The sequence below is a fragment of the Carcharodon carcharias genome, chromosome 18 (genome assembly GCF_017639515.1).
Source record: "Carcharodon carcharias isolate sCarCar2 chromosome 18, sCarCar2.pri, whole genome shotgun sequence".
NCBI lineage: Eukaryota > Metazoa > Chordata > Chondrichthyes > Lamniformes > Lamnidae > Carcharodon > Carcharodon carcharias.
The window spans coordinates 79500135-79523014 of record NC_054484.1 but is presented as its reverse complement, the minus strand read 5'-3'; the positions used below and the strand labels follow the sequence as shown (position 1 = coordinate 79523014).

The 22880-nt window shown below is 48.7% G+C and overlaps 1 protein-coding gene across 4 annotated transcripts in view; it reads left to right on the top strand.

The window, feature by feature from the left end:
- Positions 1-22880, top strand: part of wdr3 (WD repeat domain 3) — a 192398-nt gene that overhangs the window by 126284 nt on the left and 43234 nt on the right. For 3 of the 4 annotated variants that reach the window (XM_041211858.1, XM_041211855.1, XM_041211857.1), the window contains exons 2-6: positions 12745-12951; positions 13178-13387; positions 13740-13858; positions 17111-17189; positions 18154-18249. In XM_041211858.1, the coding sequence (XP_041067792.1) occupies positions 12781-12951; positions 13178-13387; positions 13740-13858; positions 17111-17189; positions 18154-18249 (675 nt within the window). In that variant the 5' untranslated portion in view covers positions 12745-12780. Of the gene's footprint in view, positions 1-12741; positions 12952-13177; positions 13388-13739; positions 13859-17110; positions 17190-18153; positions 18250-22880 lie in introns of all 4 variants that reach the window. The other variant, XM_041211856.1, reaches the window with a different exon arrangement.

Genomic DNA, 22880 nt, shown 5'->3' with positions numbered 1-22880 from the left:
GGAGGGAGAGAGGGGGAATGATGGGGGAGAGAGAGAGGGGGAATGATGAGGGAGAGAGAGAGGGGGAATGATGGGGGAGAGAGAGGTGGGGGAATGATGGGGGTGAGAGAGAGAGGGGGAATGATGGGGGAGAGAGAGACGGGGGAAATGATGGAGAGAGAGAGGAATGATGGGAGTAGAGGGAAGGGGGAATGATGGGGGGCAGAGAGAGAGGGGGAATGATGGGGGGGAGAGAGAGAGAGAGGGGGAATGATTGGGGAGAGAGAGAGAGGGGGAATGATGGAGAGAGAGAGGGGGAATGATGGGGGAGAGAGATAGAGGGGGGGAATGATGGGGGAGAGAGAGAGAGAGGGGGGAATGATGGGGGAGAGAGAGAGAGAGGGGGGAATGATGGGGGAGAGAGAGTGATGGGGGGAATGATGGGGGAGAGAGAGTGATGGGGGGAATGATGGGGGAGATAGACTGATTGGGGGAATGATGGGGGAGAGAGAGAGAGAGAATGATGGGGGAGAGAGAGAGAGAGAATAATGGAGAGAGAGAGGGGGGAATGATGGGGGGGAGAGAGAGAGAGGGGAAATGATGGGGGGGAGAGAGAGAGAGGGGTAATGATGGGGGGCAGAGAGAGAGGGGGAATGATGGGGGGGGAGAGAGAGAGGGGGAATGATTGGGGAGAGAGAGAGGGGGAATGATTGGGGAGAGAGAGAGGGGGAATGATGGAGAGAGAGAGGGGGAATGATGGGGGAGAGAGAGTGATGGGGGGATTGATGCGGGAGAGAGAATGATTGGGGAATGATGGGGGAGAGAGAGTGATGGGGGGAATGATGGGGGAGAGAGAGTGATGTGGGGAATGATGGGGGAGAGAGGGTGATGTGGGGAATGATGGGGGAGAGAGAGTGATGGGGGAGAGAGAATGATGGGGGAGAGAGAGTGATGGGGGAGAGAGAGTGATGGGGGAGAGAGAGTGATGGGGGAGAGAGAGTGATGGGGGAGAGAGAGTGATGGGGGAGAGAGAGTGATGGGGGAGAGAGAGTGATGGGGGAGAGAGTGTGATGGGGGAGAGAGAGTGATGGGGGAGAGAGAGTGATGGAGGAGAGAGAGTGATGGGGGAGAGAGAGTGATGGGGGAGAGAGAGTGATGGGGAGAGAGAGTGATGGGGGAGAGAGAGTGATGGGGGAGAGAGAATGATGGGGGAATGATGGGGGAGGGAGAGTGATGGGAATGATGGGGGGGAGAGAGTGTTGGGCTTTGATGGGGGAGAGAGAGTGATGGGGTATATGATGAGGGAGAGAAGAGTGATGGGGGATAGAGAGAGAGGTGGAATGTTGGGGGAGAGAGAGAGGGGGGGAATGATGAGGGAGAGAGAGGGGGAACGATGGGGGAGAGAGAGAGGGGGGAATGATGGGGGAGAGAGAGAGAGGGGGAATGATGAGGGAGAGAGAGAGAGGGGGAATGATGGGGGAGAGCGAGAGAGGTGGAATGATGGGGGAGAGCGAGCGAGGGGGAATGATGGTGGAGGGAGAGAGGGGGAATGATGAGGGAGAGAGAGAGGGGGGGAATGATGGGGGAGAGAGAGTGAGGGGAATGATGGGGGAGAGAGACGGGGGAAATGATGGAGAGAGAGAGGGATGATGGGAGTCGAGGGAAGGGGCAATGATGGACAGCGAGAGAAGGGGGAATGATGGGGCAGAGAGAGAGGGGGGAATGATGGGGGAGAGAGAGAGAGGGGAATGATGGGGGAGAGAGAGAGAGGGGGAATGATGGGGGAGAGCAAGAGAAGGGGAATGATGGGGGAGAGCGAGCGAGGGGGAATTATGGTGGAGGGAGAGAGGGGGAATGATGGGGGAGAGAGAGTGTTGGGCTTTGATGGTGGAGAGAGTGATGGGGTGTATGATGAGGGAGAGAGAGTGATGGGGGATAGAGTGAGAGGTGGAATGATGGGGGAGAGAGAGAGGGGCAATGAGAAAGAGAGAGAGGGGGAATGATGAGGGAGAGAGAGAGGGGGAATGATGGTGGAGAGAGAGAGGGGGAATGATGGTTGAGAGAGAGAGGGGGGAATGATGAGGGAGAGAGAGAGAGGGGGAATGATGGGGGAGAGCGAGAGAGGGGGAATGATGGGGGAGAGCGAGCGAGGGGGAATGATGGTGGAGGGAGAGAGGGGGAATGATGGGGGAGAGAGAGAGGGAGAATGATGGGGGAGAGAGAGAGAAGGGGAATGATGGGGGAGAGAGAGACCGGGGAAATGATGGAGAGAGAGAGGAATGATGGGAGTAGAGGGAAGGGGGAATGCTGGACAGAGAGAGAAGGGGGAATGATGGGGGGCAGAGAGAGAGGGGGAATGATGGCGGGGAGAGTGAGAGAGAGGGGGAATGATTGGGGAGAGAGAGAGAGGGGGAATGATGGGGGAGAGAGATAGAGGGGGGAATGATGGGGGGGAGAGAGAGAGAGAGGGGGAATGATGGGGAAGAGAGAGGGGGAATGATGGGGGAGAGAGAGAGGGGGAATGATGGGGGAGAGAGAGAGGGGGAATGATGGGGGAGAGAGAGAGAGAGGGAATGATGGGGGAGAGAGAGAGAGAGAGAATGATGGGGGAGAGAGAGAGAGGCAATGATGGGGGAGAGAGAGAGGCAATGATGGGGGACAGAGAGAGAGAGAGGGAATGATGGGGGACAGAGAGAGAGAGAGGGAATAATGGGGGACAGAGAGAGAGAGAGGGAATGATGGGGGGGAGAGAGAGAGAGGGAATGATGGGGGAGAGAGTGAGAGGGGGAATGATGGGGGAGAGAGAGACGGGGGAAATGATGGAGAGAGAGAGAGGAATGATGGGAGTAGAGGGAAGGGGGAATGATGGACAGAGAGGGAAGGGGGAATGATGGGGTCAGACAGGGGGGGATTGATAGAAAGAGAGATGGGGGGAATGATGGAAAGACAAAGAGAGAAAGAGAGAGGGAATGATGGAGAGAGTGAGTGGCGGGAATGTTGGAAAAAGGGAGGGGGAAATGATGGAGAGAAAGAGCTGGGGAAATGATGGAGCGAGAGAGGGGAATGGAATGATGAAAAAAGAGAGGGGGAAATGATGGAGAGAGATGAGCAGTATGATGGGGGAGAAAGGGGGCAATGATGGAGTGAGAGAAAGGCGGGAATGTTGGAAAAAGGGAGGTAGAAATGATGGAGAGAGAGGGGAGGGGAATGATGGAAAAAGTGAGAGAGGAGGAAATGATGGAGAGAGACAGATTTTTGGGAATGATGGGGAGAGAATGATGGGGGGAATGATGGGGAGAGAGAGTGATGGGGTGAATGATGGGGAGAGAGAGTGATGGGGGGAACGATGGGGGAGAGAGAGTGATGGGGGGAATGATGGGGGAGAGAGAGTGATTGGGGGAATGATGGGGGAGATAGACTGATTGGGGGAATGATGGGGGAGAGAGAGAGAGAGAGAGAGAATGATGGGGGAGAGAGAGAGAGAGAATGATGGGGGAGAGAGAGAGGGGGGGAATGATGGGGGGGAGAGAGAGAGAGGGGAAATGATGGGGGGGAGAGAGAGAGAGGGGTAATGATGGGGGGGAGAGAGAGCGAGGGGAAATGATGGGGGGGAGAGAGAGAGAGGGGTAATGATGGGGGGCAGAGAGAGAGGGGGAATGATGGGGGGCAGAGAGAGAGGGGGAATGATGGGCAGAGAGAGAGGGGGAATGATGGGGGGGAGAGAGAGAGGGGGAATGATGGGGGGGAGAGAGTGATGGGGGGATTGATGCGGGAGAGAGATTGGGGAATGATGGGGGAGAGAGAGTGATGGGGGGAATGATGGGGGAGAGAGAGTGATGTGGGGAATGATGGGGGAGAGACAGTGATGGGAGTGATGGGGGAGAGAGAGTGATGGGGGAGAGAGAGTGATGGGGGAGAGAGAGTGATGGGGGGAATGATGGGGGAGGGAGAGTGATGGGAATGATGGGGGAGAGAGAGTGATGGGAATGATGGGGGAGAGAGAGTGTTGGGCTTTGATGGGGGAGAGAGAGTGATGAGGTGTATGATGAGGGAGAGAGAGTGATGGGGGATAGAGTGAGAGGTGGAATGATGGGGGAGAGAGAGAGAGGGGTAATGAGAGAGAGAGAGAGGGGGAGTGATGAGGGAGAGAGAGAGGGGGAATGATGGGGAGAGAGAGAGGGGGAATGATGGGGGAGAGAGAGAGGGGGAATGATGGGGGAGAGAGAGAGGGGGGAATGATGGGGGAGAGAGAGAGAGGGGGAATGATGGGGGAGAGCGAGAGAGGGGGAATGATGGTGGAGAGCGAGCGAGGGGGAATGATGGTGGAGGGAGAGATGGGGAATGATGGGGGAGAGAGAGAGGGGGAATGATGAGGGAGAGAGAGAGGGGGAATGATGGGGGAGAGAGAGACCGGGGAAATGATGGAGAGAGAGAGGAATGATGGGAGTAGAGGGAAGGGGGAATGATGGACAGAGAGAGAAGGGGGAATGATGGGGGGCAGAGAGAGAGGGGGAATGATGGGGGGGAGAGAGAGAGAGAGGGGGGGAATGATTGGGGAGAGAGAGAGAGGGGGAATGATGGAGAGAGAGAGGGGGAATGATGGGGGAGAGAGATAGAGGGGGGGAATGATGGGGGAGAGAGAGAGAGAGGGGGGAATGATGGGGGAGAGAGAGGGGGAATGATGGGGGAGAGAGAGGGGGAATGATGGGGGAGAGAGAGAGAGGGGGAATGATGGGGGAGAGAGAGAGAGAATGATGGGGGAGAGAGAGAGAGAATGATGGGGGAGAGAGAGAGGGAATGATGGAGAGAGAGAGAGAGGGAATGATGGGGGACAGAGAGAGAGGGAATGATGGGGGACAGAGAGAGAGAGAGGGAATAATGGGGGACAGAGAGAGAGAGAGGGAATGATGGGGGGGAGAGAGAGAGAGGGAATGATGGGGGAGAGAGTGAGAGGGGGAATGATGGGCGAGAGAGAGACGGGGGAAATGATGGAGAGAGAGAGGAATGATGGGAGTAGAGGGAAGGGGGAATGATGGGGTGAGACAGGGGGGATTGATAGAAAGAGATGGGGGGAATGATGGAAAGACAAAGAGAGAAAGACAGAGGGAATGATGGAAAGAGAGAGAGGCAGGAATGTTGGAAAAAGGGAGGGGGAAATGATGGAGAGAAAGAGCTGGGGAAATGATGGAGAGAGAGAGGGGAATGGAATGATGAAAAAAGAGAGGGGGAAATGATGGAGAGAGATGAGCAGAATGATGGGGGAGAAAGGGGGCAATGATGGAGTGAGAGAGTGGCAGGAATGTTGGAAAAAGGGAGGTAGAAATGATGGAGAGAGAGGGGAGGGGAATGATGGAAAAAGTGAGAGAGGAGGAAATGATGGAGAGAGACAGATTTTTGGGAATGATGGGGAGAGAGTGATGGGGGGAATGATGGGGAGAGAGAGTGATGGGGTGAATGATGGGGAGAGAGAGTGATGGGGGGAACGATGGGGGAGAGAGAGTGATGGGGGGAATGATGGGGGAGAGAGAGTGATTGGGGGAATGATGGGGGAGATAGACTGATTGGGGGAATGATGGGGGAGAGAGAGAGAGAGAATGATGGGGGAGAGAGAGAGAGAGAATGATGGAGAGAGAGAGGGGGGAATGATGGGGGGGAGAGAGAGAGAGGGGAAATGATGGGGGGGAGAGAGAGAGAGGGGTAATGATGCGGGGCAGAGAGAGAGGGGGAATGATGGGGGGGAGAGAGAGAGGGGGAATGATTGGGGAGAGAGAGAGGGGGAATGATGGAGAGAGAGAGGGGGAATGATGGGGGAGAGAGAGTGATGGGGGGATTGATGCGGGAGAGAGAGTGATTGGGGAATGATGGGGGAGAGAGAGTGATGGGGGGAATGATGGGGGAGAGAGAGTGATGTGGGGAATGATGGGGGAGAGAGAGTGATGGGAATGATGGGGGAGAGAGAGTGATGGGGGAGAGAGAGTGATGGGGGAGAGAGAGTGATGGGGGAGAGAGAGTGATGGGGGAGAGAGAGTGATGGGGGAGAGAGAGTGATGGGGGAATGATGGGGGAGGGAGAGTGATGGGAATGATGGGGGGGAGAGAGTGTTGGGCTTTGATGGGGGAGAGAGAGTGATGGGGTATATGATGAGGGAGAGAAGAGTGATGGGGGATAGAGGGAGAGGTGGAATGTTGGGGGAGAGAGAGAGGGGGGGAATGATGAGGGAGAGAGAGAGGGGGAATGATGGGGGAGAGAGAGAGGGGGTATGATGGGGGAGAGAGAGAGAGGGGGAATGATGAGGGGGAGAGAGAGAGAGGGGGAATGATGGGGGAGAGCGAGAGAGGGGGAATGATGGGGGAGAGCGAGCGAGGGGGAATGATGGTGGAGGGAGAGAGGGGGAATGATGAGGGAGAGAGAGAGGGGGGGAATGATGGGGGAGAGAGAGTGAGGGGGAATGATGGGGGAGAGAGACGGGGGAAATGATGGAGAGAGAGAGGGATGATGGGAGTCGAGGGAAGGGGGAATGATGGACAGCGAGAGAGGGGGAATGATGGGGGGAGAGAGAGAGAGGGGAATGATGGGGGAGAGAGAGAGAGAGAGGGGGAATGATGGGGGAGAGCAAGAGAGGGGGAATGATGGGGGAGAGCGAGCGAGGGGGAATTATGGTGGAGGGAGAGAGGGGGAATGATGGGGGAGAGAGAGAGGGGGAATGATGAGGGAGGGAGAGAGGGGGAATGATGGGGGAGAGAGAGGGGGGGGAATGATGGGGGAGAGAGATAGAGGGGGAATGATGGGGGAGAGAGAGACGGGGGAAATGATGGAGAGAGAGAGGAATGATGGGAGTAGAGGGAAGGGGGAATGATGGACAGAGAGAGAAGGGGGAATGATGGGGGGCAGAGAGAGAGGGGGAATGATGGGGGGGAGAGAGAGAGAGGGGGGGAATGATTGGGGAGAGAGAGAGGGGGAATGATGGAGAGAGAGAGGGGGAATGATGGGGGAGAGAGATAGAGGGGGGGAATGATGGGGGAGAGAGAGAGAGAGGAGGGAATGATGGGGGAGAGAGAGAGAGGGGGGGGAATGATGGGGGAGAGAGAGTGATGGGGGGAATGATGGGGGAGAGAGAGTGATTGGGGGAATGATGGGGGAGATAGACTGATTGGGGGAATGATGGGGGAGAGAGAGAGAGAGAATGATGGGGGAGAGAGAGAGAGAGAATGATGGAGAGAGAGAGGGGGGAATGATGGTGGGGAGAGAGAGAGTGGGGAAATGATGGGGGGTAGAGAGAGAGAGGGGTAATGATGGGGGGCAGAGAGAGAGGGGGAATGATGGGGGGGAGAGAGAGAGGGGGAATGATTGGGTAGAGAGAGAGGGGGAATGATGGGGGAGAGAGAGTGATGGGGGGATTGATGCGGGAGAGAGAGTGATTGGGGAATGATGGGTGCGAGAGAGTGATGGGGGGAATGATGGGGGAGAGAGAGTGATGTGGGGAATGATGGGGGAGAGAGAGTGATGGGAATGATGGGGGAGGGAGAGTGATGGGGGAGAGAGAGTGATGGGGGAGAGAGAGTGATGGGGGAGAGAGAGTGATGGGGGAGAGAGAGTGATGGGGGAGAGAGAGTGATGGGGGAGAGAGAGATGGGGGAGAGAGAATGATGGGGGAATGATGGGGGACGGAGAGTGATGGGAATGATGGGGGGGAGAGAGTGTTGGGCTTTGATGGGGGAGAGAGAGTGATGGGGTATATGATGAGGGAGAGAAGAGTGATGGGGGATAGAGAGAGAGGTGGAATGTTGGGGATGAGAGAGAGGGGGGGAATGATGAGGGAGAGAGAGAGGGGGAATGATGGGGGAGAGAGAGAGGGGGAATGATGGGGGAGAGAGAGCGGGGGGAATGATGGGGGAGAGAGAGAGGGGGGAATGATGGGGGAGAGAGAGAGGGGGGAATGATGGGGGAGAGAGAGAGGGGGGAATGATGAGGGAGAGAGAGAGAGGGGGAATGATGAGGGAGAGAGAGAGGGGCGGAATGATGGGGGAGAGAGAGTGAGGGGGAATGATGGGGGAGAGAGACGGGGGAAATGATGGAGAGAGAGAGGGATGATGGGAGTCGAGGGAAGGGGCAATGATGGACAGCGAGAGAAGGGGGAATGATGGGGGGGCAGAGAGAGAGGGGGGAATGATGGGGGAGAGAGAGAGAGGGGAATGATTGGGGAGAGAGAGAGAGGGGGAATGATGGGGGAGAGCAAGAGAGGGGGAATGATGGGGGAGAGCGAGCGAGGGGGAATTATGGTGGAGGGAGAGAGGGGGAATGATGGGGGAGAGAGAGAGGGGGAATGATGAGGGAGAGAGAGAGGGGGAATGATGGGGGAGAGAGAGGGGGGAATGATGGGGGAGAGAGAGAGAGGGGGAATGATGGGGGAGAGAGAGACGGGGGAAATGATGGAGAGAGAGAGGAATGATGGGAGTAGAGGGAAGGGGGAATGATGGACGGAGAGAGAAGGGGGAATGATGGGGGGCAGAGAGAGAGGGGGAATGATGGGGGGGAGAGAGAGAGAGAGGGGGAATGATTGGGGAGAGAGAGAGAGGGGGAATGATGGAGAGAGAGAGATAGAGGGGGGGAATGATGGGGAGAGAGAGAGAGAGGGGGAATGATGGGGGCTAGAGAGGGGGAATGATGGGGGAGAGAGAGAGAGAGGGAATGATGGGGGAGAGAGAGAGAGAGGGAATGATGGGGGAGAGAGAGAGAGAGGGAATGATGGGGGAGAGAGAGAGAGGGAATGATGGGGGAGAGAGAGAGACAGGGAATGATGGGGGAGAGAGAGAGATAGAGGGAATGATGGGGGACAGAGAGAGAGAGAGGGAATGATGGGGGACAGAGAGAGAGAGAGGGAATGATGGGGGAGAGGGTGAGAGGGGGAATGATGGGGGAGAGAGAGACGGGGGAAATGATGGAGAGAGAGGAATGATGGGAGTAGAGGGAAGGGGGAATGATGGACAGAGAGAGAAGTGGGAATGATGGGGTGAGACGGGGGGGGATTGATAGAAAGAGAGATGGGGGGAATGATGGAAAGACAAAGAGAGAAAGAGAGAGGGAATGATGGAGAGAGAGAGGCGGGAATGTTGGAAAAAGGGAGGGGGAAATGATGGAGAGAAAGAGCTGGGGAAATGATGGAGAGAGAGGGGAATGGAATGATGAAAAAAGAGAAATGATGGAGGAAAAATAGAGAAAAGGAGGAAATGATGGAGAGAGACAGATTTTTGGGAATGATGGGGAGAGAGTGATGGGGGAATGATGGGGAGAGAGAGTGATGGGGGGAACGATGGGGGAGAGAGAGTGATGGGGGGAATGATGGGGGAGAGAGAGTGATTGGGGGAATGATGGGGGAGAGAGAGTGATTGGGGGAATGATGGGGGAGAGAGAGAGAGAGAGAATGATGGGGGAGAGAGAGAGAGAGAATGATGGGGGAGAGAGAGAGGGGGGGAATGATGGGGGAGAGAGAGAGGGGGGGAATGATGGGGGAGAGAGAGAGGGGGGGAATGATGGGGAGAGAGAGAGGGGGGGAATGATGGGGGAGAGAGAGAGGGGGGGAATGATGGGGGAGAGAGAGAGGGGGAATGATGGGGGAGAGAGAGAGGGGGAATGATGGGGGAGAGAGAGAGGGGGAATGATGGGGGAGAGAGAGGGGGAATGATGGGGGAGAGAGAGAGAGAGAATGATGGGGGAGAGAGAGACAGGGGGAATGATGGGGGAGAGAGAGACAGGGGGAATGATGGGGGAGAGAGAGAGAGAGAGAGGGAATGATGGGGGAGAGAGAGAGAGGGAATGATGGGGGGGAGTGAGAGGGAGGGGGAATGATGGGGGGGGAGAGAGAGAGGGGGAATGATGAGGGAGAGAGAGAGGGGGAATGGTGGGGGAGAGAGAGGGTGGAATGATTGGGGAGAGAGAAAGAGGGTGAATGATGGGGGAGAGAGAGAGAGGGGCAATGATGTGCGAGAGTGAGAGCGCAGGAATGATGGCGGAGAGAGAGAGAGCGGGAATGATGGAGAGAGAGAGAGGGGGAATGATGGGGGAGAGAGAGAGAGAGGGGAAATGATGGGGGAGTGAGAGAGAAGGGGAATGATGGGGGGAGAGAGAGAGGGGGAATGATGGGGGCGAGAGAGGGGGGAATGATGGAGAGAGTAAGAGGGGGAATGATGGAAATAGAGAGAGAGGTGCGCCTGATGGTGCGAGAGAGAGGTGAGCATGATGAAGGGAGAGAGCGAGGGGGGTTTGACGCGTGGAAAAGGGAGAGTGGACCTGGGAGAGGGGAGAATGGGGGCAAGAGTGGGTGGGAATGTGGAATGGGGTGAAGAGTGGGTGGGAGAGGGTGGAATGGGGGAATAGTGAGTCAGATAGGGGAAGAGTGGATGGAAGAGGAGGGAATGGGCGGATGAGTTGGGGGAGAGGGGGGATGAGTGGGGGGGAAGGGGAATAAGTTGGGGGAGAGGTGCGAATTGGGGAAGTGTGTGGGGAGAAGAGGGGAATGGGTGGGTTTTCGGGGAGGGGGGTAAAGGCGAGGGTAAAGAGTTGGGGAATGGGGGAGAGGGTGGGGAAGAGTGGGAGGAGGGGATCGGGGGGGAGAGGAGTTATTGAGGGAATGTCAGAATGGGATGGGGGACGGAGGGAACAGGGTAGGTGGAGTGTGGGGGAAAGAGGTAAATGGAGAGATCGAGGTGGGTGGAGGAATGGGGAGAGTAGTGAGAGTGAGGGAATGGGGACAGGTAGTGGGAGGAGAGTTCAGGGAATGGAGAGGGGAAGGGTGGGGGAAAGGAGAGGGGGAGGGTGGGGGAAGAATGGGGGAGAGGGTGCAGGGGGAATGAGGGGACAAGTATGAGAATTGGGGTTGGAAAGGGGGGGAGGAACGGGTTGGAATGGGGAGAGGGAGGGAGGAATGGGGTGAAAGAGGGAGGGGGTAATGGGGGTGAGAGGAAGGGAAAATCGGGAAGGGGAGAGAGTGAGCGGGTAATGGGGTGAGAGGAGGGAATGCGGGGGAGGGAGAGAAGGGAGAGAACGGTTGGGGAGAGAGGGTGGGGCAACTGAGGGAGAGGAGAGTGCGCGGGCAATGGGGAGAGAGGAGAGAGCAGAGGAAATGGGGACAGAGTAGGGAGCAAGAGGATTGGGGGTGGAGGGATGGAGAACAGAGGAAAAATGGAGGGAGTGTTAGGGAGAAATGGGAACGGAGTGGGGTGGACTGTGGAGACAGGATATGGGGACTGGGGAGAGTGAGAAAGAGTGAAGGATTGGAAGCTTCAGGAGGTGGAATGTGGAGAGTAAAAGGAGGGGAGAAATGGTAGGTTGTGAGGAAGGGATAACATGTTAGGGGTGAGGGAGGGGAAGGTAGGGCGATGGAGGGGATGGTAGGGGTAGGGATGAGGGAGCGGGAGGGGATGGTAGGGGTGAGGATGTGAAGGGAGGGGATGGTAGAGGTGAGAATGTGAGGGAGGGGGTGAGGATGTGAGGGAGGGGAGGGGATGGTGGGGGTGGGGATGTGAGGGAGGGGATGGTGGGGGTGTGGATGTGAGGGAGGGGATGGTGGGGGTGAGGATGTGAGGGAGGGGATGGTGGGGCTGAGGATGTGAGGGAGGGGATGGTGGGGCTGAGGATGTGAGGGAGGGGATGGTAGGGCTGAGGATGTGAGGGAGGGGATGGTAGGGCTAAGGATATGAGGGAAGGGATGGCAGGGGTGAGTTCTCAATTCCAGGACACACTCATAAAGTCATTGTGGCACAGAATGAGGCCATTCGGTTCATCAATTCTATGCCCGTTCTTTCTGGAGCAGTTCAGTTAGTCCCATTCCCCTGCTCTGTCCCTGTGACCCTGCAAGTTTATTTCCTTTAATTCTCTTTCCAATTTCCTTTTGAAGTATTTGAGAGCCAATCATTTGTGAACTCCAAAATCCCATATGATTTGCTAACTACTCAATATGTCCTGCCAGCTTCAAATATTTATGTATGTGAGCCATAGATCTGTCTGTCCCTACACACTCTTTAGAACTGTGCCATTAAGTCTATATTGTATCTATGAATACCTTCTGCCCAAATGCATCACCTCACACTTCTCTATTAAATTCCATCTGCCCATGCTGCTAGCCTATATGTGGGTCTCACAATTAGTGCTCTCCTTAGACTTGGGGCTTAGATACTATTGATTGAAGAGTTGCCATGTGGACTAGGAGCATCCTGTTCATGTTTGTTGAGGATGATGGTCTGTGGGACGAGCAGGTCTAACCTCAGTACATCTGTGGGTCTCTTTGTATGGAATTTAGTGGCTGGAGTTATATCTGACACACAGGAAAATGGTCAGAGTTGTTGAGGCTGATCATCACAGCCTAGGATACTGTTGCTAAAGCCCCTTCATGCAGTATACTCAATCCATCTTCAGCTCTTTGATTGATCACCTTCCCTGCATTCTTATCATTAGAAATGATCGTGTTCCCTGATGTACTGTTGCATTCACAACTCCTCTTAGAATGAGGCTAACCCACAGTGGATGTAGACATTCAGGCTTGGGCTAGCAAGTGGCAAGTAACATTTGACTATGGCCATTTTATGAGTTGAGTAGCTGAGAGAAAGATGAGGTGGTGAAAGGCCTAGGCCTAGGTTATTTCGTCACCCTAATATAATTATTTCTCAGCTATATAGTTACCACAACTGTCCTTTGCTGTCAGTTGGGAAAACTGGACTGTTACACATGTATTGCGTTTCATTAATGTACTGTTTATTTTTATTTCAGCAGATCTTTATATTGCTGTGCTAAGCTTAGCACCTTGACATGGGTCTGACAAAGCAGTATCTACGCTACGTTGCCAGTGCAGTTTTTGGAGTAATTGCAAGTCAGAAGGCAAATATTGTTTTTGTTCAGCTGCGAGGAGAGAAAGGTCGATATGTGGCTGTTGCTGCCTGTGAACATGTATTCATTTGGGATATTCGAAAGGGAGAGAAGGTTAGTTAACATCCTGTGAACTGGTGGGTTTATTTATGTTTTTGTGAGTATATGTGATCAAATGGGGTGACTTCTTGTAGTGTCAAACCACTGTCCGCTACAAGGAACTGGATATGTTTTTGGGTTTTTGTCTAAATTCTGTTAGCTTGAATTTGCAAAAAGTTTCTTCAAGGAAGAATTGAACTGATATGTTATGTTTTAACATCCTGCTGTGTTGTATCCACAGGTATTGATTCTTCAGGGCATTAAACATGAAGTAACTTACTTGTGCACCGCTCCTGATGAACGTCACCTAGCGGTTGGATATGAAGATGGCTCAATCCGTATCTTCAATATAATGACTGGGGAGAGTAATGTCACCTTTAATGGGCACAAAGCATCAGTGACAATTCTCAACTATGATACCCTTGGAGCACGAATAGTTTCAGGGTCAAAGGTAGGGTGTACTCCTTTCAGGTTTGATTTTGAAGGGAGGGAATACATGTGCCTTTTGAGTTGAATGATGAACTGGTGAGATTTTGCACTGCTTGACCATGGTTGGGCAAGCTATTCTATTGACTACAGTGCTACTTCCTTCAGTATTGCCTTCACTCCAAGATAATGTTTTGTTTCTGTGACTTTGTGGGACTTGAGTTTGATATTTTCTGTGAACCACATGCAGCAGGTTAAATTTGAAACCTTGATTCCCTCAGCATGTAGTTTCTATGCCAGAAGCTGCTTTAATGTTAATTGAATCATCATCGAAAGTGACTCAATTGAGGGACATCTCCACCTTTCTTATCCCGCAGGACACAGAAATCATCATTTGGGATGTTATCAATGAGAGTGGATTGTACAGACTGAAGGGACATAAAGATGCCATTACACACGCTGCATTTCTGAAAGGCAGGAATTTTCTGGTCTCAAGGTAATATAAGAGAGAAAGAGACATCAATTTATCTTTTAAATTGAGAAGCCATTGTGATGGGCCACGATGTCACAGCTTACCACCAAGGTTGGAAAGAATAAAAGAAGGCAGGATAAAACGAAGTAGTGATTGATGAAGCCAAACTTGTTTTTTAAAAATTTGAAGGTTCTAAGAAGAAAGAACAGAGTGAGGTATGGATTTTCATTATTTTGAGATCCAGAATTATCAGGCTGTGTAATACATCTTAATTTAAACAAAGAGAATGCAAAGAGAATACTAGCCATTGTAATAATATTGATAAATTAGAAACTGAGAAGTTTCAGTGGCCTATAATTAGTAAAATGGTGGTAAAAGGAAGAATAGTGCCAATTAGGGATCAAAAAGGGGATTTACTAATGGAGGCAGGAGGAATAGCTGAGGTATTAATGGGCATTTTGCATCTGTCTTTACAAGGAAGAAGGTGCTATCCAGCCCACGGTTAAAGAGGAGGTAATTAAGGAAGAGTTATTAGGTAGGCTATCTGTATTTAAAGTTGATAAGGCACCAGGACTGGATGAGATGCATCCAAAGATACTGAAGAAATGCGAGTGGAAATTGTGGAGTCATTGGCCATAATTTTCCAGTCTTTCTTAAACTCGGGGGTGGTGCCAGGGAAGGAGAAAATTGGATATGTTACACCCTTGTTCAAATAAGGCGTAAAGATAAGCCCAGCAACTACAGGCCAGACAGCTTAACTTTGGCGGTGGGGAATCTTGTAGAAATAATAATTTAGGACAAAATTAATAATCACATGGACAAATGCAGGTTAATTAAGGAAAACCAGCATGGATTTGTTAAGGGAAAATCGTGTTTAACTAACTTGCTGGAGTTTTTGAAGAGGTAACAGAGGGTTAAAGTGGGCAATGCTGTTGATGTGGTGTACATGAACTACCAAAAGTCAATTGATATAGTGCTGCACAGCAGACCTATGAGCAAAGTTATAGCTCAAAATTGGTTAAGTGTCAGGAAACAGAGCAGTGGTTAATGGATGTTTTTCAGGCTGGAGGAAGGTTTGTAGTGGAGTTTCCCAGGCGTCAGCGTAAGGACCCTTGTTCTTCCTGATATATATTAATGACCTAGACCTTGGTATGCAGGGGATGATTTCAAAATTTGAAGATGATATGAAACTTGGAAGCATTGTGAACTGAGGAGGATAATGTAGAACCTCAAAAGGACATAGACAAGTTGGTGGAGTGGACAGACAGGTGGCAGATGAAGTTCAATGTGGAGAAATGTTAATTGATTCCTTTTAAGTGATGTAGGAAGAACATGGAAAGGCAATATAAAGGGTACAACTCTAAAGGGGTTGCAAGAGCAGAGGGACCTGGATGTATATGTGCATAAAACATTGAAGATGGCAGAACAGGTTGAGAACATGATTAATAAAGCATAGTGTCCTAGGCTTTATGAATAAGGACATGGAGTTCAAGAGCAAGGAGGTTATGTTGAACTTGTATAAGTCACTAGTTCAAACTTGTATAAGTCACTAGTTCGGCCTAAGCTAGTATGTTGCGTACAGTTGTGGGCACTGCGTTTTAGGAAGGATGTGAATGTATTAGAGGGGTGCAGAAGAGATTAATGAGAATGGTCCAAGGGATGAGAAACTTCAGTTCTGAAGATAGACTGGAGAAGTTAGGACTGTCTTGGAGAGGAGACCCTATAGAGGTATGCAAAATCATGAGGGGTCTAAATATGAGTAGATAGGGAGAAACTGCTTTCACTCATGAAAGGGTCAAGAACCAAGAGGACACAGATTTAAAGTAATTGGCAAAAGAAGCAAAAGAGACATGAGGAAAAACTTCTTCCGCAGTGAGTGCTTAAGGTCTGGAATGCACTGCCTGAGCATGTGGTGGAGGCAGGTTCAATCAAGGCATTCAAGAGAGAGTTAGACTGTTACCTGAAAAGGAAGAATGTGCAGGGTTATGAAGAGAAGGCTGGGAAATAGCACGAGGTTAATTGCTTATTTGGAGCGCAGGTGCAGACACGATGGGCTGAATGGCCACTCTGTACATTGTAACAATTCTGTGATTTAGTGAATGGAAGTGGATGGAGTTGAAATTTCAAAGCTTCAGGGTTTATCATGGCAATCACTGGACAAAGAAAGATCAAGGTCCACCTCTTGTTTCCTACTGTCCTGGCAATCGCATGACACGACGGTCAAGAGTTGACTAATCGTAGCAATCAATCAATAGTGTATTGATTAGCCTAGAACAGACTACAAAATAGCATGATGAAATTCCTAGCCGTGGAGAGCTTTGAGAACTATTGGTCCAAAGTCACCTTTTCCCTCTCACCCATGCCACACTTTTCACATGTTTTGCCTCAATTTACAGTTATGTAACTATAACCCAAAATGTTACTTTTCTGAAAGAAATCTATTTCATTTGCATTTTAAGAATCAGTGCTAATCTCCTTCAGCAATTCCTCGGAGTTTGCTCCATAGATTGGCTACTCGCTCACCAAATTGCTGCTTCAGTTTTGTGACAGTTTACTAAATTGATTGATGGAAAGGGGAAATCCTTTTACAGATTGTAATTTTACAATTGGTGTATTTGTACTTACTAATTTGAAGAGTCTTGAGCAAAATTTAACAGCATTTCATCCAATAATGATATCGATTGGTAATGGCCAGGAAATGGTGTGTAGGATGAGAAAAAAAATTGATAAAAGCAAATTACTGCGGACGCTGGAAATTTGAAATATAAACAAAGTGCTGGAAATATTCAGCAGAGGTCTGGCAGCATCTATAGAAAGAGTAACAGAGTTAACTCTTCAAAAGAAGAGTCATGTTTGACTTGAAATGTTAACTCTGTTGCCCTCTCCACAGATGCTATTAGATGTGCTGAATATTTCCAGTATTTTCTGAGAGGAGTTTGAGTTGGATTAAGAGATTGCAAGCGGATATTGAATCTAAATTGAGATGACAAGTCGGATTGAATGGAATTTTCCTTTTTTATTTTACCTGGTTGTGCTCTAAATATTAGGATAAAGGAATGATGGGTTGAGGAAATTTTGACACTGTAGTGCTAATAATGCAGTGAGACTCAATTTTGGATCACAACAGTGACTGGCTGACTGAAGTAATACCGGGATTTTCAATTAATTATTCCGCACCAAGTTGTTCGTTAGTGCTTCATTAATGATTTATTTAATCTCCTATTTATGGCCATTAGTAATGCCTTCTTTCAGTATTGCTTTCCATTTTCCTTTTAGCTCCAAGGACACGTTTGTTAAGTGGTGGGACTTGGATACACAGCATTGCTTCCAGACCATGGTCGGTCATCGCAGTGAGGTCAGCAACATTGTTTTGTTCCTGGCCCAGTTAGACTGCCATCATGATGGGTATTGCAGGAGATTTGGCAATTGCTTGGATGTCTAAACAGACTATACTGCCTTGTTTTGAACCTGCCTAAGTGTTCAAAATGAGACTGTTTCGGTGGACAATTATAATTCATGCTGGTGTTGCTCCCCCCCAACCAATAAAAAGTGTAATGTGTAATTCCTATATTTCTCTGATTTAAAACACTCTTATTTTATCAGTGCCTGTCTTGTTGCTTTTTTCATTCTCTTGTACAATAACAAGTTGGGATCATGTTGTACAGATTCAAGCACATTCAGATTGTGCTTTTACTGACAAAAAATATGCAGATGTCATTTCTCACTGCCCCACTCCCACTCTGATCTCTCTGTCCTCAGCCTGCCACACTGTCCTCATGAAGCTTAAGGAACAGCTTCTCACCTTTTGATTAGGCACTTTCCAGCCTTCCAGATACATTGAATTCAACAATTTCAGGCCATAACCTCTTTCCCCATTTTTTAGGACAGCAGCTGTTGGTAATAATTTTGCATTTACACCTCCCCTGGACTCATCTTTTGTTTCTTTACTTGGCCTATTACTTTCCTCTTTTGGCTAGCATCACCAATGCTTTTGTCATTTAATCTCTCCTGCTTTCCACCCTTTCACAAATGTTCCCTTTTGTTCCCTCCACCACTTCACTGAAATGCTAACCTGGTTTCTCTGCTGCCTGGCCTGCTGAGCATTTCCAGTATTTTCTGTTATTAATTTAGATGATGTCGTTCATTGAATAAATATGGATGCTTGTTTTGTTACAAAACAGATATTGTAAATTATTTCCTTAAATTCAAATGCAATTTAGTACTACATGTAGATTGTTTGAACCAGGATAGAATAATTTCATTTTCTGCGAAATAAGCTTTAAATATAGTTACTCTGTTGCTTTCTGTATCCACTCTAGGTGTGGGGTTTTGTGCTACTTACAGATGAAAAGAGAATAATGACTGGATCATCTGACAGTGAACTGAGGGTGTGGGACATCCATTATCTGGATGAGGTGAAAACTTGATACAATACACATTTAATCAATTGTAACTGTTGGTCTGTTTGATACTTATGTGTGCTTCATCTGTGAGTCATGTTTCTATTTAATTATAGGTTTATTACAAACTCTTGTTACCGAAGAATATCATAACATGTTGCACTGTGTGTTCTAGATAGTTGATATCACAAGATAAATTTGTATGAGGATCACATCCAGCCCATCTCAGTTTATTGTTCCAGAAAGGCTCTGAATTTCCCCATTCCTACATTTAAATTTTTCTTCAAGGATCCAGAATTTTTGCCCACTCTACTTTAGCTGGAAGACAATTCCCTGAATTGATCGTTCTTTGCAAGAAGAATATTTTAACACCAGCCTTCAATTTGTCTTTTATTGGTTTGAACCTAGTAGGACTCCTTGTCCTACTTTTGACAATTTAGTCTGAAGCCTTATTCTGGATTTACCTTTATCACATTAAAAAAAACAAGAGATAGGAGCAGGAGTAAGACCATATGGCCTGCTTCACCATTCAGTACAATCATGGCTGATAGAGTTATACAGGCCCTTCGACCTATCGTGTCTGTGCTGGCCATCAAGGACCTACCTTTTCTAATACCATTTTCCAGCACTTGGCCCTTGGTCCTGTGTGCTATGGCCTTGCAAGTGCTCAGCTAAATACTTTAAATGTTTGCGTGTTCCTGCCTGTATTGCCCCTCAGGCAGTGTGTTCCAGATTCCAACCACCCTCTGGGTGAAAATCTTTCCTCAAATCCCCTCTAAACCTCCTGCCCCTTACCCTAAATTGATGTCCCCTGGTTATTGACACCTCCACTAAGGGGAAAAATTTCTTCCTATCTACCCTACCTATGCCCCTCATAATTTTGTATACCTCTATCAGGCCCCCCCTTAGCATTCTCTGCTCTAAGGAAAACAACCCTAGCCCATCCAGCCCTCTTCATAGCTGAAACGTTCCAGCCCAGGCAACATCCTGGTGAATCTCCTCTGCACTGTCTCCAGTGCAATCACATCCTTCCTATAGTGTGGCGACCAGAACTGCAAACAGTACTCCAGCTGTGGCCTAACTAGCATTGTATACAGCTCCAACATAACCTCCCTGCTCTTATATTCTATGCCTCGGCTAATAAAGACAGATATCCCATATGCCTTCTTAACCACCTGTGCTGCTGCCTTCAGGGATCTATGGACATGTACACCAATGCCCCTCTAATCCTCTGTTCTTCCTAGGATCCTACCATTCATTGTGTATTCCCTTGCCGTGTTAGTCCTCCCAAAATGCATCACCTCACACTTCTCAGGATTAAATTCCATTTGCCACTGCTCTGCCTATCTTACCAGCCCATCTATATCGTCCTGTAATCTAAGGCTTTTCTTCTCACTTTTTACGACACCACCAATTTTTGTGCCATCTGCGAACTTACTGATCATACCTCCTATATACATGTCTAACTTACTAATGTACAGTACAACAGCAAGGGTCCCAGCACCGATCTCTGTGGTACACCACTTGTCACAGGCCTCCAATCACAAAAACAACCTTCGACCATCACCCTCTGCCTCCTGCCACTAAGCCAATTTTGTATCCAATTTGCCAAATTGCCCTGGATCCCAAGGGCTCGTGCCTTCTTGACATTCTCCCATGCGGGACCTTGTCAAAAGCCTTACTGAAGTCCATGTAGACTACATCAACTGCACTTCTGTCATCTACACAACTAGTCACCTCATCAAAAAATTCAATCAAATTTGTTAGACATGATCTCCCCCTGATAAAGCCATGCTGACTAATCCTGATTAATCCTTGCCTCTCCAAGTGGAGATTAATCCTGTCCCTCTGAATTTTTTCCAATAGTTTCCCTACCACTGATGTTAGACTCACTGGGCTGTAATTACCTGGTTTATCCCTACTACCCTTCTTGAATAATGGTACCACATTCGCTGTCCTCCAGTCCTCTGGTACCCCACCTGTGGTCAGAGAGGATTTGAAAATTATTGCCAGAGCCCTTGCAGTTTCCTTCCTTGCCTCACATAGCAGCCTGGGATATATGTCATCTGGGCCTGGGGATTTGGCTAAAACCACTAATACCTCCTCCCTTTCAATGCTAATTTGTTCAAGTATATCACAGTCTCCCTCTCTAATTTCTAATTTCATCAGTCTTCTACATAGTGAACACAGATGAAAAGTAATCATTTAAAACCTCACCTACGTCCTCCAGCTCCACACACATTGCCACCTTAGTCCCTAATTGGCCCTACTCTTTCCCTGGTTATCCTCTTGCCCTTAATATATTTATAAAATGCCTTGGGATTTCCCTTTATCTTGCCAGCCAGTGTTTTTTCATGCCCACTCTTCACTCTCCTAATTACTTTTTTAAGTACCCCCCCCATACTTTCTATACTCTAGGGATGCTGCTGTTTTCAGCCCTCTGTATCTGCCATAAGCCTGCTTTTTTTCCCTTATCCAATCGTCTATATCCCTTGACATCCAGGGTTCCCTGGACTTTTTGGCCCTACCCTTCACCTTTACAGGAATATGTTGGCCCTGTACTCTCACTACTTCCTTTTTGAGTGACTCCCACTGGTCTGATGTAGACTTTCCTAAAGAGCTGCTACCAGTCCACTTTGACCAAATCCTGTCTTATCATATTGAAATTGACCTTCCCCAATTCAGGACCTTTATTTTTGGTCCATTTCTGTCCTTTTCCATAACTACCCTAATTCTTAGAGAGTTATGGTCACTATCCCCAAATGCTCCCCCACTGACACATCTACCACTTGCCTGGCTTCATTGTCTTGGACTTCAACTCCACTTTCCTACCTGCTTCCCTTGTCCCTTGATTCCCTGAGAAACTAAAAGTCTGTATCCCAGCCTTAAATGTATTCAACAATGGCACATCCACAACCCTCTGGGATAGTGAATTCCAAAGATTTACAGCCCTGTGAGTAAAGAAATTTCTCCTTATATTTTCCATGGTCCTTAGAGACAGCTTGGGTGGCATTTGTCTTTCCCTTTTCACAGGATTTAGAAACATTCAGTCTACTGCATTTGTATGCACTTAAATTCTACTTGCAGCTGCATTATCACAGTGACATTGATGCATAATGGCCCCATATAGGATGCATTTCAAAGTGTAAATGAGTTGGTGTAATAATATTTGGTTATTCTACTTGTTGGTGGGGCTGTTATGACCGATGCAGTTGGTAAAGCGGAGTTATTTAAAATAATCGCAGAGGGAAACTTTAAACAACTGTCATAACCTATAATTTTTAAGTGTTATGTTTGAGATGTGACTCTAAATTCAGGAATCAGGCCATCAGTTCTTGAAGTTTTACATTAAACTAATTGAAACATTTTATTAATTTACACAGGTTAAAAATATATATGCATATGGCTGCAAATTACTGCTATCATAACTTTTAACAAATTCCCAAACTAATTTCCATTAAGGCAACAGTAACCCATAGACTTTACCAAACACCAGGCAAAGCATTTTCACCTTATGAATTCAAAAGGGAGGTTTATTTCACAGTGGAACCAGTTGGAGGCTTGCAGCTGCCTTTTGATCTTACATTGCTCTGCCCTGTACGCCCAAAAACTACTTAAGTTATACCTACCACCACTGATTGAATTCAAATTCTCATTGTCCCACTGGTCTCTTTGAACTTTATCTTTTAACTATGAAACCCCATTCATTGTACCAAATTTCATTAGTAATACAAACATATTGCTTGGCAGCTGCTCGAAAGGCATCAAGTTTTCACCCCACTTCTTGAATGCTCTATTCAAAAAATGCAAATGCACTCTACCTCTTTGTTTACATCTTAAACAAGCACATATCAAAGCACCCAGACTAGCTGACTTTACTCTAATTAAGACACACCCACAGACTAAACCTTTAATTTAAAAGAAAAATATTTTCCAAAATATTATATACATTAATAAATTCATGTCAGGGGCTATCTTTACCTGGTTTCTATAAGTAGGCTGTTTATATGAGTATTCTTGAGAGAAAGTTTCAACTTAACATATATTTCTGTAGCATTTCTCATGTACAGAAATATGTCTCCAAGTGCTTTATATGGTGGTAGAAGGCAGTGAGCAGAAGGAAATAAAAGTCCAGTAAATTGTAAAAACACAGAAAATATCAAGACTTGAACAGCCATTTTCATCAATTTACTTGTTCCCCTTTGTTTAAGAAAGAGTAAATAAACAGAATATCGATAAAGTTCAAGAAATGTAAACTATATGAATTCTTAATTTCTTCTGAGGGGTTTTTAGAAGGCTTTTGAACACAGGGAGGATGGTATAAATGCAACATGATTTGGAGGAGGCAGTTGCAGAGACATAATGGCTGAAAGAGTAGGCACAATGGAGGCAAATGGGAACAAGGAATATCAAGAGGTCTGGAGGGTGCATGAGTGTTCCTTGAGATTGCTGAGGGTAGTAGAACAAGGCTTTGGAAGGACCCCACAATCAGGATAAGAACCCTGAAGTCATTTAGCTGAGGTATGACAATTCTTGAACTTTAGCAAGGAAGGGCCATGCTATTCCTGGCTTGGTGGTATTGATTTTGCAAAATCTAAATTTCTTCTTCATGTTTCTTCTTTAAGACACAGTCAGTCGGAAATTCT